Below are 21,030 nucleotides of genomic sequence, written 5' to 3'. Positions count from 1 at the left end.
TTCATATTGGATAAATGGAAATGTTTTATTTACGACACACTTAACACATTTTATTTACAGTTATATGGCGTTGGACCACACAGATATTGTGACAGGAAACACGCTGTCGCCACTTCATGGCCTACTCTTTTTCGATTGGCAGCAATGGATGTGCAATGGATGTTTTATATTCACCATCCCATAGACAGGATAGCACATACCACAGCCTGTCGTGGTGCACTGGCTGGAATAAGATATTCATATTGGAGGAGACAATGGACAGAGACCATGGTATGTGCTATCCTGTCTGTGGGGAAATGCATATAAAAGATCCCTTGCTGCTAATGAAAACATGTAGCAGGGTTCCTCTGATGACTGTGTCAGAATTGCCAATATTTGACATCCAATAGCTGATGATTAATTAATCAATGTGCTCTAGTGGTGTCGTTAAACAAAAACAAACTGTAAATTAAGTAAACATATATAGTAAAGACTATAACAGGCTTTGTAAATTCAGCCATCCAAAACACACCCACACACCCACCCACACACCCACACACCCACACACCCACCCACACACCCACACACCCACCCACCCACCCACCCCCACCCACACACCCACACACCCACACACCCACCCACCCACCCACCCACAAACCCACCCACCCACCCACACACCCACACACCCACACACCCACACACCCACCCATCCATCTGTCCATCCATCCATTAAAAACACACTCACCCACACACCCACACACCCACCCACCCACCCACCCACCCACCCACCCCCCACCCACCCACCCCACCCACCCACCCACCCACCCACCCACACACCCACCCACCCCCCCCACACACCCACCCACCCATCCATCTGTCCATCCATCCATTAAAAACACACTCACCCACACACCCACCCACACACCCACCCACACACCCACCCACCCACCCACCCATCCACCCACCCACCATCCACCCACCCACCCCCCACCCACCCACCCACCCACCCACCCACCCACCCACCCACCCACCCACACACCCACCCACCCACACACCCATCCATCTGTCCATCCATCCATTAAAAACACACTCACCCACACACCCACCCACACACCCACCCACCCACCCACCCATCCACCCACCCACCCATCCACCCACCCACCCACCCCACACCACCCACCCACCCACCCCACACCACCCACCCACACACCCACCCACCCACCCACCCATCCATCTGTCCATCCATCCATTAAAAACACACTCACCCACACACCCACCCACACACCCACCCACCCACCCACCCTCCACCCACCCACCCACCCACCCACCCACCCACCCACACACCCACCCACACACACACACCCACCCACCCACACACCCATCCATCTGTCCATCCATCCATTAAAAACACACTCACCTATCCACTTGCTCACCTCCCATCTATCCATCTATCCAAATATTGATTTATGTTGTCATATAGGTCACACCAAAAGATCAGTGAGTTGCTTAGTGTGTTGGTTATGACATCAAACTGAAGCTTAAGACAATGCTTTAAATCTCAAGTTTTGGTGACACCTACATCTATTTTGGGGTGAAATGTAGCCCAGTGGTAAAGTACTCGCTTGATAATCGATCCCCATCAGGAGGCTCATGGACTACTGTAAAATCATTTATTTTCGCGGGTACTTAATCTTCGCGCAATTCGCGCAAAAACATTTAGCGCGATATTTACAACCCCGTGAAAAATTAATCTATTCTAATTTGATCACCAAATTGTTACTAGACAACCTGATTATAGAAATGTACAATTCCCAAACGTTCGTCGTCGATGCCCGATATCGTCACCTGTTTTGCACCTCGTTGCTCCATTGTCCAATCGCCCCCGGGAATGAGTGAAACTCCAGTCTGGTCCCAGTTGATTATCAACTTGTCAGGAATAGAATCTTTACTCACGGCATCAGACACACGTTTAAGAAACACCTTCTTAATCTCCTCGAAATCACAAGGGATTTTTTTCACGTCTTTTGTCCCTTTACGTTTAACAAACCCCATCCGATGCAGCAACGATCTAGCCCAAGGAACAGTTAACTCTACGTCACCTCCGAATTCTTTTAACATGGATTTGTGTCTTTTCCGTAGAATTCCAATTTTTTAACCACGAGAGTAAAGACATTTTGGATGGTAGTGATTTAAAAACGATCTACGCTTCTATATATAACGACTAAACACAAGCAGCCATTTATTTAATCTTAAAGAGGCCCTTTACCTGTGAAACCCTAATCATTTGATCTGGCAGAAAGCCTACACGATCAAACGATTGTTTTTGGATCGTCTTAATTGTTCACTGTATAAACACTCATTATAATAATATTGTTAATTTTTATTTTTTTTGGTTTAATCAGGGATGCGCGAAATATTAATTCCGCGAACATGGCTAATTTCTTTTAGCGCGAAAATTACACCCCTCGAAAATAAATGATTTTACAGTATATCTCGCTCCAGCCAGTGCACCACAACTGGTATATCAAAGGCTGTAGTATGTGCTATCTTGTCTATGGGATGGTGTATATAAAAGATCCTTTGATGCTAATCGAAAAGAGTAGCCCATGAAGTGGCGACAACGGGTTTTCTCTCTCAATATCTGTGTGGTCCTTAACTATATGTCCGAAACCATATAACCGTAAATAAACAATGTGTTGAGTTAAATAAAACATTTCCTTCCTTCTTTCCGACATCTAGTTTTGTTGTCTTTCTGCATCTTCTACTTGTCATTCTGTTAAACTTAATACAAATACCTTTTCAACATCGAGTAAACCACTCACTTTATGTGCAGTTGGTCTAAGATCGATCCCCATCGGTGGGCCCGCTGGGCTATTTCTCGTTCTAGCCAGTGCACCACAACTGATATACCAAAGGCCGTAGTACATGCTATCCTGTCTGTGGGACGGTGCATATAAAAGATCCCTTGCAACTAATGGAAAAATATAGCGGGCTTCCTCTCTAAGCCTATATTTTTGAAATTACCACATGTTTGACATCCAATAGCTGATGATTAATAAATCGGTGTGCTCTAGTGGTTTCTCTCTCTGTGTGTCTCTCTCTGTGTGTGTGTCTCTCTCTCTCTCTCTCTCTCTCTCTCTCTCTCTCTCTCTCTCTCTCTCTCTCTCTCTCTCTCTCTCTCTCTCTCTCTCTCTCTCTCTCTCTCTCTCTCTCTCCCTCCCTCCCTCCCTCCACCAAGTGTTAAAATAATCATGTTAAGACATCAAGTAGTCACAGTTTAAAATTTGTTTTGTGCCATCATAGCCTGTGGATTCAGTCTGATGTGACTTTTTCTGTTAATCTTCTCCAAAGTGTCCTGTCTTATCACACTAAACATACACATAGGCCTACGGGCTAGAGTAGACTGATTTTTGACTAATTTAAATGCACTAGGAGACAGTTGCCCACCCCCACCCCCATCACCCCATCTCGTAGTCTTATGAACACACATCACAGAGGGTGGGAAATGACAGATAAGGGTGTGGGGGGGGGGGGTGGAGGAGGTTGATGGTGGATGTCAGACTGAAATAAATATATGCATGAGTCAAATTTACAAATCTTGTTTTTATCTTACATACATACATATATTTACATTGCTTCAGCACCTTTCTTAAAGGGGCGGGACGTAGCCCAGTGGTCAAGGCTTGCTTAATGCACGGTCGGTTTGGGATTGATCCCCGTTGGTGGGCCTATTGGCCTATTTCTCGTTCCATCCGGTGCACCATGACTGGTATATCAAAGGCCGTGGTATGTGCTATCCTGTCTCTGGGATGGTGCATATAAACGATCTCTTGCTACTAATGGAAAAATGTAGCGGGTTTCCTCTAAGACTGTCAAAAATGACCATATTTTTGACATCCAATAGCCGATGATTAATAACTCAATGTGCTCTAGTGGTGTCATTAAACAAAACAAACCCGTGTTAAAGAATTTTTTTTTTCATACCTTGGGCCCAAAAATGGGGGTTTGGGGGGGGGGGTGAATGGTGGGTCGGTTATTAAATGTTTATTTTTTAAGGAATATTTTTGTGTGACCTTTTAACTGTATATCAAAGTGATGTTATTTATTTTGCTTCAACTTAATATTAGATTACATTGTAAATTAAAAATTATTTATTTTTGAAGCAAACACTAACTTAATATATAACGGGGGTGGGATTTAGCTTAGTCTGTTAAGTGCTACGTTGAGGTTCTTGCGTCGCTGAATTGAACGATTTCGGTAGATTCATTCAGCTGGGTTTTTTTTTCTCTCATTCCAACCAGTGCACCACAGTTGGTTAAAGGCCGTGGTATGTTCTATCCTGTCTGTGGGAAAGTGCATATGAAAAATGTAGTGGATTTCCTCTGATGACTACGAGTCAGAATGACCAAATGTTTGACATGAAATAGCCGATGATTAATTAATCATGTGCTCTAGTAGTGTCGCTAAACAAAACAAACTTTAATATTAAACAGAATTAAATGTACTTTATTTGCAGCAAGCACTTTAACTTAATGTTATTTATTTTGCAGCAAACACCTTAGCTTAACATTAAACTAAATTAAATGTAATTTATTTGCAGCAAGTGTGGGACGTAGCCCAGTGGTAAAGCACTCGCTTGATGCGCGGTCGGTCTGGGATCTATCTCCGTTGGGCTATTTCTCGTTCAGGCCAGTGTACCACAACTGGTATATCAAAGGCCGTGGTATTTACTACCCTGTCTGTGGGATGGTGCATATAAAAGATCCCTTGCTGTTAATGGAAAAGAGTAGACTATGAAGTGGCGACAGCGGGTTTCCTCTCTCAATATCTGTATGGTCCTTAACCATATGTCTGACGCCATATAACCATAAATAAAATGTGTTTGAGTGCGCCGTTAAATAAAACATTTCTTTCTTTCTTTTTATTTTGCAGCAAACCCATGTTCTCACCAGGGAGGTGGTGAAAGAGGTGTTTCACATACATGGAACGTTCCACAACCTCACGGATGAGGTTTTTATCAAGACAACAGAGGTTAGCTTAATCCTGATATTGTCATTGATCTGGAGGCTTCAGCATCTGTGTTAAAGGGGATGGACGTAGCTCAGTGGTAAAGCGCTCACTCATTATGCTATTTCTCACTCCAGCCAGTTCACAGGCTGGTAGGTACTGGGTTCAGATCCCAGTCGAGGCATGGGTTTTTTAATCCAGATACCGACTCCAAACCCTGAGTGAGTGCTCCGCAAGGCTCAATGGGTAGGTGTAAACCACTTGCACTGACCAGTGATCCATAACTGGTTCAACAAAGGCCATGGTTTGTGCTATCCTGCCTGTGGGAAACGCAAATAAAAGATCCCTTGCTGCTAATCGGAAAGAGTAGCCCATGTAGTGGTGACAGTGGGTTTCCTCTCAAAATGTGTGTGGTCCTTAACCATATGTCTGACGCCATATAACCATAAATAAAGTGTGTTGAGTGCGTCGTTAAATAAAACGTTTCTTTCTTTGTTAGTAAATAAGTTGCGTTGTTATTAATTTTAAGAAATATATGTATTTGTCATACCTTGTGAATTTATCAATGTATAACGGTAACACATTTAGTAAAATTAGTCACTACGCTACATGATTATTTACAATTTATAAACCAATTTATGTGTAATTGTTAGTAAATAAGTTGTGTTGTTTTTAAGTTTAAGAAATATATGTATTTGTCATATTTTGTAAATTTATCAACGTATAACAGTAACAGTTAGTCACTACGCTACATGATTATTTACAATTTATAAACCAATTTATGTGTAATTATTAGTAAATAAGTTGTGTTGTTTTTAAGTTTAAGAAATATATGTATTTGTCATATTTTGTAAATTTATCAACGTATAACTAACAATTAATCACTACGCTACATGATTATTTACAATTTATAAACCAATTTATGTGTAATTATTAGTAAATAAGTTGTGTTGTTTTTAAGTTTAAGAAATATATGTATTGGTTATATTTTGTGAATTTATCAATGTATAACAGTAACAAATTTAGTCAAATTAGTGAATGCACGACATGATTATGTACAATTTGTGACTGTTATGTACATCAATAAATTCACAAAAAATTTACTAATTGTTCTTACATGATGAGTTTGTGATGCGTGAGCTTCTTGTTTTAATTATAATTATCTTTGTGTTTTTGCCACAGGAGATAAGTACTGGAAAAGAGGGTGGACGACGTTCGAATGACCCGGCGTTCAATTTGATAACGAAAGCTTACTTCGCTCTGCAGGACAATCGCAACAAACACAGGTGTGCTTCACAGGGTTTTGAAACAAGAAGTCAGAGGCAGATCTAGGGGTGGGGTCCCAGGGGCCTGGGTCCCCCTAAATTTTGCGACAATTATAATTTTATTATATATTAATTTTCTTTTTTTTTACGATCCCCTCCAAACCTCCCCCAAAGTTCCATTGGCATTCCGCCTCATATCATTGAGACCCCCTAAATGGCTTTTCTGGATCCGCCGCTGGAAGTTTAATTTGTTTAACGACACTACTAGAGCACATTGATTTATTACTCGTCGGCTATTGGATGTCAAACGTTTGGTAATTTTGACATATACCAGTAGTCTTAGAGAGGAATCCTGCTACATTTTTCCATTAGTAGCAAGAGATATTTTATATGCACCATCCCAAAGACACGGTAGCACATAACACATCCTTTTATATACCAATTTTGGTGCATTGGCTTGAATGAGAAATAGCCAAATGGGCCCACCGACCTGTTGTTAGAGAAAATAAAGAGTAAGGTAACACCTTTATGAATTTTATACCTGTCGTTAGAGTGATAAAGAGTAAGGTAATACCTTTGTGAATTTTGTACCTGTTGTTAGAGTAATAAAGAGTAAGGTAACACCTCTGTGAGTTTTGTACCTGTCGTTAAGAGTGATAAAGAGTAAGGTAATACCTTTGTGAGTTTTGTACCTGTTATTAGAGTAATAAAGAGTAAGGTAATACCTTTATGAGTTTTGTACCTGTCTTTTAGAGTAATAAAGAGTAAGATAATACCTTTGTGAATTTTGTACCTGTCTTTTAGAGTAATAAAGAGTAAGGTAATACCTTTGTGAATTTTGTACCTGTCTTTTAGAGTAATAAAGAGTAAGGTAATACCTTTATGAGTTTTGTACCTGTCGTTAGAGTAATAAAGAGTAAGGTAATACCTTTGTGAATTTGGCACCTGTCTTTAGAGCGATAAAGTTGACAGTATTTGTTTATTCAGGAAGGAGATCTGGAATCATACTCAACACCTTCATCTTAAGACTCGGGAGCCGACTCAACAACCAGAGGAGTAAGTGTGTCATACTTCTCATATTAATGAGTCATACTTCTCATATTAAAGGGTGTGTCATACTTCTCATATTAAAGAGTGTGTCATACTTCTCATATTAAAGGGTGTGTCATACTTCTCATATTAAAGGGTGTGTCATACTTCTCATATTAAAGAGTGTGTCATACTTCTCATATTAAAGGGTGTGTCATACTTCTCATATTAATGAGTGTGTCATACTTCTCATATTAAAGGGTGTGTCATACTTCTCATATTAAAGGGTGTGTCATACTTCTCATATTAAAACGTGTGTCATACTTCTCATATTAAAGGGTGTGTCATACTTCTCATATTAAAGGGTGTGTCATACTTCTCATATTAAAACGTGTGTCATACTTCTCATATTAAAGGGTGTGTCATACTTCTCATATTAAAACGTGTGTCATACTTCTCATATTAAAGGGTGTGTCATACTTCTCATATTAAAGTGTGTGTCATACTTCTCATATTAAAGGGTGTGTCATACTTCTCATATTAAAGGGTGTGTCATACTTCTCATATTAAAGGGTGTGTCATACTTCTCATATTAAAGGGTGTGTCATACTTCTCATATTAAAGGGTGTGTCATACTTCTCATATTAAAGGGTGTGTCATACTTCTCATATTAAAGGGTGTGTCATACTTCTCATATTAAAGCGTGTGTCATACTTCTCATATTAAAGGGTGTGTCATACTTCTCATATTAAAGGGTGTGTCATACTTCTCATATTAAAGAGTGTGTCATACTTCTCATATTAAAGGGTGTGTCATACTTCTCATATTAAAGAGTGTGTCATACTTCTCATATTAAAGGGTGTGTCATACTTCTCATATTAAAGGGTGTCATACTTCTCATATTAAAGGGTGTGTCATACTTCTCATATTAAAGGGTGTGTCATACTTCTCATATTAATGAGTGTCATACTTCTCATATTAAAGGGTGTCATACTTCTCATATAAAAGGGTGTCATACTTCTCATATAAAAGGGTGTCATACTTCTCATATTAAAGGGTGTGTCATACTTCTCATATTAATGAGTGTGTCATACTTCTCATATTAAAGGGTGTCATACTTCTCATATTAAAGGGTGTGTCATACTTCTCATATTAAAGGGTGTGTCATACTTCTCATATTAAAGGGTGTCATACTTCTCATATTAAAGGGTGAGTCATACTTCTCATATTAAAGGGTGAGTCATACTTCTCATATTAATAAGTGTCATACTTCTCATATTAATGAGTCATACTTCTCATATTAAAGGGTGTCATACTTCTCATATTAAAGAGTCATACTTCTCATATTAAAGGGTGTCATACTTCTCATATTAAAGGGTGTGTCATACTTCTCATATTAAAGTGTGTGTCATACTTCTCATATTAAAGGGTGTCATACTTCTTATATTAATGAGTGTCATACTTCTCATATTAAAGGGTGTGTCATACTTCTCATATTAATGAGTATCATACTTCTCATATTAAAGGGTGTGTCATACTTCTCATATTAAAGGGTGTGTCATACTTCTCATATTAAAGGGTGTGTCATACTTCTCATATTAATGAGTGTGTCATACTTCTCATATTAAAAGGTGTCATACTTCTCATATTAAAGGGTGTCATACTTCTCATATTAAAGGGTGTGTCATACATGTACTTCTCATATTAATGAGTGTGTCATACTTCTCATATTAAAGGGTGTGTCATACTTCTCATATTAAAGGGTGTCATACTTCTCATATTAAAGGGTGTGTCATACTTCTCATATTAAAGGGTGTCATACTTCTCATATTAATGGGTGTCATACTTCTCATATTAAAGGGTGTCATACTTCTCATATTAAAGGGTGTGTCATACTTCTCATATTAATGAGTGTCATACTTCTCATATTAAAGGGTGTCATATTTCTCATATTAAAGGATGTTATACTTCTCATATTAATGAGTGTCGTACTTCTCATATTAAAGGGTGTCATACTTCCCATATTAAAGGGTGTCATACTTCTCATATTAAAGGGTGTGTCATACTTCTCATATTAATGAGTGTCATACTTCTCATATTAAAGGGTGTCATACTTCTCATATTAAAGGGTGTGCCATACTTCTCATATTAAAGGGTGAGTCATACTTCTAATATTAAAGGGTGTGTCATACTTCTCATATTAATGAGTGTGTCATACTTATCATATTAAAGAGTGTATCATACTTCTCATATTAAAGGGTGTCATACTTCTCATATTAATAAGTGTCATACTTCTCATATTAAAGGGTGTCATACTTCTCATATTAAAGGGTGTCATACTTCTCATATTATAGGTGTGTCATACTTTTCATATTAATGTGTGTGTCATACTTCTCATATTAAAGGGTGTCATACTTCTCATATTAAAGGGTGTCATACTTCTCATATTAAAGGGTGTCATACTTCTCATATTAATGAGTGTCATACTTCTCATATTAAAGGGTGTCATACTTCTCATATTAAAGGGTGTCATACGTCTCATATTAATGAGTGTCATACTTCTCATATTAAAGGGTGTCATACTTCTCATATTAAAGGGTGTGTCATACTTCTCATATTAATGAGTGTCACACTTCTCATATTAAAGGGTGTCATACTTTCATATTAAAGGGTGTCATACTTCTCATATTAATGAGTGTCATACTTCTCATATTAAAGGGTGTCATACTTCTCATATTAAAGGGTGTCATACTTCTCATATTAAAGGGTGTGTCATACTTCTCATATTAATGAGTGTGTCATACTTCTCATATTAAAGGGTGTCATACTTCTCATATTAAAGGGTGTCATACTTCTCATATTAAAGGGTGAGTCATACTTCTGATATTAAAGGGTGAGTCATACTTCTCATATTAATAAGTGTCATATTTCTCATATTAATGAGTCATACTTCTCATATTAAAGGGTGTCATACTTCTCATATTAAAGAGTCATACTTCTCATATTAAAGGGTGTCATACTTCTCATATTAAAGGGTGTGTCATACTTCTCATATTAAAGGGTGTGTCATACTTCTCATATTAAAGGGTGTCATACTTCTCATATTAATGAGTGTCATACTTCTCATATTAAAGGGTGTGTCATACTTGTCATATTAATGAGTATCATACTTCTCATATTAAAGGGTGTGTCATACTTCTCATATTAAAGGGTGTGTCATACTTCTCATATTAAAGGGTGTGTCATACTTCTCATATTAATGAGTGTGTCATACTTCTCATATTAAAAGGTGTCATACTTCTCATATTAAAGGGTGTCATACGTCTCATATTAATGAGTGTCATACTTCTCATATTAAAGGGTGTCATACTTCTCATATTAAAGGGTGTGTCATACTTCTCATATTAATGAGTGTCATACTTCTCATATTAAAGGGTGTCATACTTTCATATTAAAGGGTGTCATACTTCTCATATTAATGAGTGTCATACTTCTCATATTAAAGGGTGTCATACTGCTCATATTAAAGGGTGTCATACTTCTCATATTAATGAGTGTCATACTTCTCATATTAAAGGGTGTCATACTTCTCATATTAAAGGGTGTGTCATACTTCTCATATTAATGAGTGTCATACTTCTCATATTAAAGGGTGTCATACTTCTCATATTAAAGGGTGTGTTATACTTCTCATATTAAAGGGTGAGTCATACTTCTAATATTAAAGGGTGTGTCATACTTCTCATATTAATGAGTGTATCATACTTCTCATATTAAAGAGTGTATCATACTTCTCATATTAATGAGTGTGTCATACTTCTCATATTAATGAGTCATACTTTACATATTAAAGGGTGTGTCATACTTCTCATATTAAAGAGTGTATCATAGTTCTCATATTAATGAGTGTGTCATACTTCTCATATTAATGAGTCATACTTTACATATTAAAGGGTGTGTCATACTTGTCATATTAATGAGTCATACTTCTCATATTAAAGGGTGTGTTATACTTCTCGCACGCACACACACTACACACACACACACACACACACACACTACAGACACATACACTACAGACACACACACACACACACACACATACACACACACACATACATACACTACAGACAGACACACGCACACTACAGACACGCACATATGTGTGTTACAGTATCCCGGCTGAGTGTATTAAGAATGTTCACATGATATTATTTGATGTTTGCAGTGAAAGGGAGATAATTGATGCTGACGTTGAGATGATAAATTTTGACCACATCACGCCGTCAGACCTGAGAAAATACGATGTGGCCGCGCTGGATCCACCAGAACTGAAACAGAGAAAGGAACGAGCCGACAGATTTGTGAGGAGAGAACTGCAATATTGGAAGGTAGGTTTAATAGTTGAAGATAGGTTTAATACTGGAAGGTAGGTTTAATAGTTGAAGGTAGGTTTAATAATTGAAGGTAGGTTTAATAGTTGAAGGTAGGTTTAATACTAGAAGGTAGGTTTAATAGTTGAAGGTAGGTTTAATAGTTGAAGGTAGGTTTAATACTGGAAGGTAGGTTTAGTAGTTGAAGGTAGGTTTAATACTAGAAGGTAGGTTTAATACTGGAAGGTAGGTTTAGTAGTTGAAGGTAGGTTTAATACTAGAAGGTAGGTTTAATAGTTGAAGATAGGTTTAATACTGGAAGGTAGGTAGGTTTAATACTGGAAGGTAGGTAGGTTTAATACTGGAAGGTAGGTTTAATACCTCAAGGTAGGTTTAATACCGGAATATAGGTTTAATACTGAAAGATGTGCTTAGTATTGAAAGGTAGGTTTAATACTGAAGGTAGGTTTAATATTGAAATAATATATGAGATGGAATATTTAAAACTGGAAGCTTATAGGTTTAATACTGTAAGTTAGGTTTAATTGTTGAAGGTAGGTTTAATACTGGAAGCTAGGTTTAATACTGCAAGGTACCTGTAGGTTTAGTATTGAAATAATATATTGGACAGAATATTTAATACTGAAAGGAATATTTGATACTGGAAGAAATGTTTAATATTGGAAGGAATGTTTAATACTGGAAAGAATGTTTAATATTGGTAGGTTTACTGGAAGGTATGTTTAATATTGGAAGGTGTACTGGAAGCTAGGTTTAATATTGGAAGGTTTACTGGAAGGTATGCAGGCGCGTGCGCAGGGGGGTGTTTTGGGGGTCAAACCCCCCCCCCCCCTTGCTCAAGGTGAAAAAAAATGTGGTCAGAAAGCAGCTCGGCTAGCCAACAGAAAACACCTCAGAATAGCCCTAGAAGGGGTCAATTTTTCAAAATGTTTGGGGGGAGGGCCTCCCAGACCCCCTGCCACGCGCTTCGCGCCTGCGGCGCTCGCAGTGTCGGGCTTCACAAAATTTCCTGCACATGTCTCTGGGTATGTTTAATATTGGAAGGTGTACTGGAAGGTATGTTTAATATTGGAAAGTGTACTGGAAGGTATGTTTAATATTGGAAGGTGTACTGGAAGGTATGTTTAATATTGGAAGGTATGTTTAATATTAGAAGAAGGTATCTCTGTGTCCAGAGTGTTGTTAACATGTTGTTTTACTCCTCTAGGGTATGTCTGCTGAAGTATTTCGACTGACGCTGGGGGTCAAGGTGAAAGGTATCTCTGTGTCCAGTGTGTCCCCAGATCACAGGTTTCTCGCAGTCGGGTCCGTACACGGTTAGTAACAGCTTCTCTATACGAACTGACACTAGATGCAAAATAAATTATTCATGTTTTTTTTTGTTTTTTTTTTAAAAACAATTTTTTTTATCCTTTTCCTTTTTATCCCTTTTTTGTCCCTTTCCTTTTAACTCCTTTGAATGCCATCTCATTTCTTCCCTATCTGGCAACTTCTCCTATCTTTCAACTTCTTTCTATCTCCACATCCCAGTCCTTGTCTCTCCAACTGTAACAGGTGCTTGTCTCTCCAACCATGACAGGTGCTTGTCTCTTGTGGCTATCTGTGCCACACACCTGCCATTCCCCATCAGCTTTTAGCTTTGGGCTTAATCTGACCACTTCGGGGAGTGTTCGGTAGTTACTTCTGGCATCGTTAAGAGGCACTTGTAACCACCTATTATACACCCCTACTACTGGCATTCGTTAGTTAGTGCCATGGTCTCAGACCAGCTTTATTAGCGGCAGAGGACGAGAATGCCAGGTGGGTGCAAGGAAGTACACAGAGACTGCACCCGTGGAGGAAGTTGAGACAGGTAGGCGATGGTCAGAGGAAACTAACAGAAAGGGTCGAAACAGATTGAAATTGTTGGAGAAATTGGAATGTTTTTTTAAATTTAAATAATGAGAATAGTAGGCAGAGGGTGACAGATGAGAAAGATGAATGAATGTGTGAGCCAGCTTTGATGGGATTTGAACCACTGTCTTCAGCTTGATTGTCCAACAGCTTATCAACTGGACCACGGAGCTCACAGATGTAAAATATATTCAGTGAAATCTGTCTAAACTGGAACCTCCACAGACTGGAATCCTGTCAAAACTGGCCAAATTTGGTGGTCCCAAATTTTCTAAATTCAAAAACGTGTTACGCTCCTGTCTAAATTGGATAAACTTTAGATCCTCAGGTGTGATCTGGTTCCAGTGTATATTAGATTTGAATTTTGTTATCTCACTGTCTTCTTGTTTTTTCTCTCTGAATTTCCATCTTAATATTTATTGATCTAGTTATCTATCTTTCAACTTATTCTGCTGCATGTACATCTTCAGTGACAAAGCATTCGCCCGATGCGCGGTCGGTCTAGGATCGATCCCCGTCGGTGGACCCATTGGGTTATTTCTCATTTCGGCCAGTGCACCACAACTGGTATATTAAATGCCGTGGTGTGTGCTATCCTGTCTGTGGGATGGTGCATATAAAAGATTCCTTGCTACTAATGGAATAATGTACCTGGTTTCCTCTCTAAGACTGTCAAAATTACCAATAACTGATGATTAATAAGTCAATGTGGATCCATTCAACTGACTGGGTTTTTTTCTCATTCCAACCAGTGCACCACAACTGGTCAAAGGCCGTGGTATGTGTTTTTATGTCTGTGGGAAAGTGTATATAAAAGATCTCTTGTTACTAATGGAAAAATGTAGCGGGTTTCCTCTCATGACTACGAGTCAGAATTACCAAATGTTTGACATCCAGTAGCCAATGATTAATTAATATGGTGTTCTAGTGGAGTTGTTAAACAAAACAACCTTTTTATCCCTGTATAATATACATTAGATTACAAAGTTCTATTTTTAGGTGATATTGGTGTATAATATACATTAGATTACAAAGTTCTATTTTCAGGTGATATTGGTGTATAATATACATTAGATTACAAAGTTCTATTTTCAGGTGATATTGGTGTATAATATACATTAGATTACAAAGTTCTATTTTCAGGTGATATTGGTGTATAATATACATTAGATTACAAAGTTCTATTTTCAGATGATATTGGTGTATAATATACATTAGATTACAAAGTTCTATTTTCAGATGATATTGGTGTATAATATACATTAGATTACAAAGTTCTATTTTCAGATGATATTGGTGTATAATATACATTAGATTACAAAGTTCTATTTTCAGATGATATTGGTGTATAATATACATTAGATTACAAAGTTCTATTTTCAGATGATATTGGTGTATAATATACATTAGATTACAAAGTTCTATTTTCAGATGATATTGGTGTATATGATAGATTAGATTACAAAGTTCTATTTTCAGGCGATATTGTCATATATGATACATTACAAAGTTCTATTTTCAGGTGATATTGTTGTATATGATACATTAGAATACAACATTCTATTTTCAGGTGATATTGTTGTATATGATACATTGATGGAGCCATGGCGACCAATCAGAATCATTCAGAACACCAGTAGCTATGACGACAGTGTGATTGACATTGCTTGGAGTTTGGATAGCTCTCGACTTGTATCAATAAACAGAAATGTGAGGCTTTAGGTTTTGTATTGCTGTTACGAAGTAAAAAGGAGAGATATATACTAGGTATTATATTTCTGATGGTCTTAGCAAATGATTGTTTGTTTAAAGACACCACTAGAGCACATTAATTAATTAATCATTGGCTATTGGATGTCAAACATTTGGTAATTCTGACTCGTAGTCATCAGAGGAAACCCTCTACATTTTTCCTAATGCAGCAAGGAATCTTTTATATACACTTTTCCCACAGACAGGAAAGCACATACCACGGCCTTTGACTAGTTGTGGTGCACCGGTTGGAGTGAGAAAAAACCCAATCAGTTGAATGAATCCACTGAGGTGGTTCAATCCTGAGATGCAAGCACCTCAGGCGAAAGCTCAACCGACTGAGATAAATCCCACTTTGATGGTGATAGCTCTGACTGCATCGACTTTGTGGGTCGGATACATTTTGAACATGCTCATATGCCACTAGAGCTTCGAGCATGTCTGTCCTAGGGCCGAGCTCTGGATAGCCGGAAATCTACCTCGGGACAGATCGACTTTTGCATTGAAGTTTTATGTTATAAAACCTAAGTCAGTAAAACTTGGTGTATAGTTGCACCTATGGATGTTCATCACAGTGCACTGAAATTTTTATGGTAGGTGAGACATCTAATTCTGTGGATTTCTCGTCGCTTATTTTGACTGATTGAACATTCTTAATTTCGAGTGGAACTTATTGTCTAACAGACACTTTTGTTTATTTTTTACCTTTTCAAGGCATGGGACTTAGCCCAGTCTGGGATCGATCCCTGTTGGTGGGCCTATTAGGTTATTTCTCGCTCCAAGCCAATGCACCACGACTGGTATATCAAACACCATGGTATGTACTATCATGTCTGTGGGATGATGTATATAAAAGATCCCTTGCTACTATGGAAAAATGTAGCAGGTTTCCTTTCAAAAACTTAATGTCAAAATTACTAAATGTTTTGACATCCAGTAGCCGATGATTAATAAATCAATGTGCTCTTGTGGTGTTGTTAAACAAAACAAGCTTTAACTAGTTGGTCGCTACCTGAGACCACCACAGGTCTTGCTTGGATCCCCCAAAACACACCTAGCCACTGTTAAAGAAAACAAGCTTTAACTAATTGGTCGCTACCTGAGACCACCACAGGTCTTGCTTGGATCCCCCAAAACACACCTAGCCACTGTTAAAGAAAACAAGCTTTAACTAGTTGGTCGCTACCTGAGGCCACCACAGGTCTTGCTTGGATCCCCCAAAACACACCTAGCCACTGTTAAAGAAAACAAGCTTTAACTAGTTGGTCGCTACCTGAGGCCACCACAGGTCTTGCTTGGATCCCCCAAAACACACCTAGCCACTGTTAAAGAAAACAAGCTTTAACTAGTTGGTCGCTACCTGAGACCACCACAGGTCTTGCTTGGATCCCCCAAAACACACACCTAGCCACTGTTAAAGAAAACAAGCTTTAACTAGTTGGTCGCTACCTGAGGCCACCACAGGTCTTGCTTGGATCCCCCAAAACACACCTAGCCACTGTTAAAGAAAACAAGCTTTAACTAATTGGTCGCTACCTGAGGCCACCACAGGTCTTGCTTGGATCCCCCAAAACACACCTAGCCACTGTTAAAGAAAACAAGCTTTAACTAGTTGGTCGCTACCTGAGACCACCACAGGTCTTGCTTGGATCCCCCAAAACACACCTAGCCACTGTTAAAGAAAACAAGCTTTAACTAGTTGGTCGCTACCTGAGACCACCACAGGTCTTGCTTGGATCCCCCAAAACACACCTAGCCACTGTTAAAGAAAACAAGCTTTAACTAGTTGGTCGCTACCTGAGACCACCACAGGTCTTGCTTGGATCCCCCAAAACACACCTAGCCACTGTTAAAGAAAACAAGCTTTAACTAGTTGGTCGCTACCTGAGACCACCACAGGTCTTGCTTGGATCCCCCAAAACACACCTAGCCACTGTTAAAGAAAACAAGCTTTAACTAATTGGTTGCTACCTGAGACCACCACAGGTCTTGCTTGGATCCCCCAAAACACACCTAGCCACTGTTAAAGAAAACAAGCTTTAACTAATTGGTCGCTACCTGAGACCACCACAGGTCTTGCTTGGATCCCCCAAAACACACCTAGCCACTGTTAAAGAAAACAAGCTTTAACTAATTGGTTGCTACCTGAGGCCACCACAGGTCTTGCTTGGATCCCCCAAAACACACCTAGCCACTGTTAAAGAAAACAAACTTTAACTAGTTGGTCGCTACCTGAGACCACCACAGGTCTTGCTTGGATCCCCCAAAACACACCTAGCCACTGTTAAAGAAAACAAGCTTTAACTAATTGGTTGCTACCTGAGACCACCACAGGTCTTGCTTGGATCCCCCAAAACACACCTAGCCACTGTTAAAGAAAACAAGCTTTAACTAATTGGTCGCTACCTGAGACCACCACAGGTCTTGCTTGGATCCCCCAAAACACACCTAGCCACTGTTAAAGAAAACAAGCTTTAACTAGTTGGTCGCTACCTGAGGCCACCACAGGTCTTGCTTGGATCCCCCAAAACACACCTAGCCACTGTTAAAGAAAACAAGCTTTAACTAATTGGTCGCTACCTGAGGCCACCACAGGTCTTGCTTGGATCCCCCAAAACACACCTAGCCACTGTTAAAGAAAACAAGCTTTAACTAGTTGGTCGCTACCTGAGACCACCACAGGTCTTGCTTGGATCCCCCAAAACACACCTAGCCACTGTTAAAGAAAACAAGCTTTAACTAGTTGGTCGCTACCTGAGACCACCACAGGTCTTGCTTGGATCCCCCAAAACACACCTAGCCACTGTTAAAGAAAACAAGCTTTAACTAGTTGGTCGCTACCTGAGACCACCACAGGTCTTGCTTGGATCCCCCAAAACACACCTAGCCACTGTTAAAGAAAACAAGCTTTAACTAGTTGGTCGCTACCTGAGACCACCACAGGTCTTGCTTGGATCCCCCAAAACACACCTAGCCACTGTTAAAGAAAACAAGCTTTAACTAATTGGTTGCTACCTGAGACCACCACAGGTCTTGCTTGGATCCCCCAAAACACACCTAGCCACTGTTAAAGAAAACAAGCTTTGACTAATTGGTCGCTACCTGAGACCACCACAGGTCTTGCTTGGATCCCCCAAAACACACCTAGCCACTGTTAAAGAAAACAAGCTTTAACTAATTGGTTGCTACCTGAGGCCACCACAGGTCTTGCTTGGATCCCCCAAAACACACCTAGCCACTGTTAAAGAAAACAAACTTTAACTAGTTGGTCGCTACCTGAGACCACCACAGGTCTTGCTTGGATCCCCCAAAACACACCTAGCCACTGTTAAAGAAAACAAGCTTTAACTAATTGGTTGCTACCTGAGACCACCACAGGTCTTGCTTGGATCCCCCAAAACACACCTAGCCACTGTTAAAGAAAACAAGCTTTAACTAATTGGTCGCTACCTGAGACCACCACAGGTCTTGCTTGGATCCCCCAAAACACACCTAGCCACTGTTAAAGAAAACAAGCTTTAACTAGTTGGTCGCTACCTGAGACCACCACAGGTCTTGCTTGGATCCCCCAAAACACACCTAGCCACTGTTAAAGAAAACAAGCTTTAACTAATTGGTTGCTACCTGAGACCACCACAGGTCTTGCTTGGATCCCCCAAAACACACCTAGCCACTGTTAAAGAAAACAAGCTTTAACTAATTGGTCGCTACCTGAGACCACCACAGGTCTTGCTTGGATCCCCCAAAACACACCTAGCCACTGTTAAAGAAAACAAGCTTTAACTAGTTGGTCGCTACCTGAGACCACCACAGGTCTTGCTTGGATCCCCCAAAACACACCTAGCCACTGTTAAAGAAAACAAGCTTTAACTAGTTGGTCGCTACCTGAGACCACCACAGGTCTTGCTTGGATCCCCCAAAACACACCTAGCCACTGTTAAAGAAAACAAGCTTTAACTAGTTGGTTGCTACCTGAGACCACCACAGGTCTTGCTTGGATCCCCCAAAACACACCTAGCCACTGTTAAAGAAACAAGCTTTAACTAATTGGTCGCTACCTGAGACCACCACAGGTCTTGCTTGGATCCCCCAAAACACACCTAGCCACTGTTAAAGAAAACAAGCTTTAACTAATTGGTCGCTACCTGAGGCCACCACAGGTCTTGCTTGGATCCCCCAAAACACACCTAGCCACTGTTAAACAAAACAAGCTTTAACTAGTTGGTCGCTACCTGAGGCCACCACAGGTCTTGCTTGGATCCCCCAAAACACACCTAGCCACTGTTGAATTTAGAAAGTACCTCTCTAAATACTATACATCATAAAATAAAACTGTAAAAATTATAAGCTTAAGTTGTAGGATCAACTGAAATCATGTTTTTGACAAATCTTGATGTTAAGCAGCTTACTGACTTCTTGAATTTAGTAGAAAATTGCAGTAATATGCACGCTAACTAACTATTGTTGTTTGATATCCTTTTGGTTTAATCAATAGCATGTAACCATTGTTGCGAGTTCAGTTAATCATAGACAAAACAATCACACACAAGTTTTTCAGAGCAGTCTGTTGTATGTCTCTTTAAATTTAGTGTCAGGAAATATTAGCATCTAGTATGACCTCGCTAAATTTGCTAACATTTTACACTCACTACTATTTCCTAATTTACAGTATATAATGAAACAAAATTAGTTATTGCTGACTAAAATGTTTTACAAAAAGCGTTTTTTCTTCAATTGTGAATGTTTTTTCAGGGCTCTCTCCAAGTGTGGTCATTCGACGGTGGTACAGTCAACAAATCGGACATGCGAGCCCTCGACATTCGCCCAGACTCGAAGGGTTACGTTCCTCAGCAGTTGGCGCGAATTGTCGTCCTTGATGTTGACCAGCAAGACTTCACGTTCCAGCAAGGTAGAAAATGTCTTTCTTGTAAACCCACCCCACACTGTGCCATTTCTTTTCTACTTCACCTGACCTCAAACAAATGCATATTCCCCTAAGGATAGTAGTCTGGTCGGAACATCCAAACAGCCAATGGGATGGCCTAAAATTCTTGTGGTGAGTTCCTCATTCCTGGTTCTCCGGTCATGTAACTGTAACTTCCTTCCTTCTCCTTCAAGATGATTTGGTTCAGACGTCTTACTTTTTGCTCCAATGTAATCTAAGCCATTGGTTTTTTTGTGTTGGTTTAGTAAATAGTTTTTTTTGTGCGTGGAATACCTTCCTACCCATTTTATCTATGTTATTAACGTATGTTGATTTTGTTTCTAAAAGTATCTGTTTTTTTAATACCACAAATATGTAACAAAAAGCCAGACATTTTCTTATACATCCATTTATTATTGATAACACACACCAGTAACACACACCAGTAACACACATTCAGTAACACACATTCAGTCAGTCAGTCAGTCAGTCAGTCAGTCATCCATCCACCCAATTTCCATCCATCCATCCATCCATCCATCCATCCATCGACCCATCCATCCATCCATCCATCCATCGACCCATCCATCCATCCATCCATCCATCCATCCATCCATCCATCCATCCATCCATCCATCCATCCCATCCATCCATCCATCCCATCCATTCATTCATTTATTCATTCAGTCATTCATTTATTCATTCAGTCATTCAATCAGTCATTCATAGTAATTTATTCATTGATCCATCAATCCATCCATCCATTAATTGCACCCTATTTATATGA

At 39.4% G+C, this 21,030-nt stretch overlaps 1 protein-coding gene across 1 annotated transcript in view; it reads left to right on the top strand.

The window, feature by feature from the left end:
* LOC121374984 overlaps nucleotides 1–21,030 on the top strand; it is a 91,659-nt gene that overhangs the window by 28,984 nt on the left and 41,645 nt on the right. The window contains exons 10-16 of the mRNA XM_041502165.1: nucleotides 4,912–5,010; nucleotides 6,169–6,272; nucleotides 7,239–7,307; nucleotides 11,509–11,671; nucleotides 12,882–12,990; nucleotides 15,138–15,277; nucleotides 20,072–20,228. Coding sequence (XP_041358099.1) covers nucleotides 4,912–5,010; nucleotides 6,169–6,272; nucleotides 7,239–7,307; nucleotides 11,509–11,671; nucleotides 12,882–12,990; nucleotides 15,138–15,277; nucleotides 20,072–20,228 — 841 coding nt within the window. The remainder of the gene's footprint in view (nucleotides 1–4,911; nucleotides 5,011–6,168; nucleotides 6,273–7,238; nucleotides 7,308–11,508; nucleotides 11,672–12,881; nucleotides 12,991–15,137; nucleotides 15,278–20,071; nucleotides 20,229–21,030) is intronic.

The sequence above is a fragment of the Gigantopelta aegis genome, chromosome 1 (genome assembly GCF_016097555.1).
Source record: "Gigantopelta aegis isolate Gae_Host chromosome 1, Gae_host_genome, whole genome shotgun sequence".
Lineage (NCBI taxonomy): Eukaryota > Metazoa > Mollusca > Gastropoda > Neomphalida > Peltospiridae > Gigantopelta > Gigantopelta aegis.
This window is presented reverse-complemented; position numbering and strand designations above follow the sequence as displayed.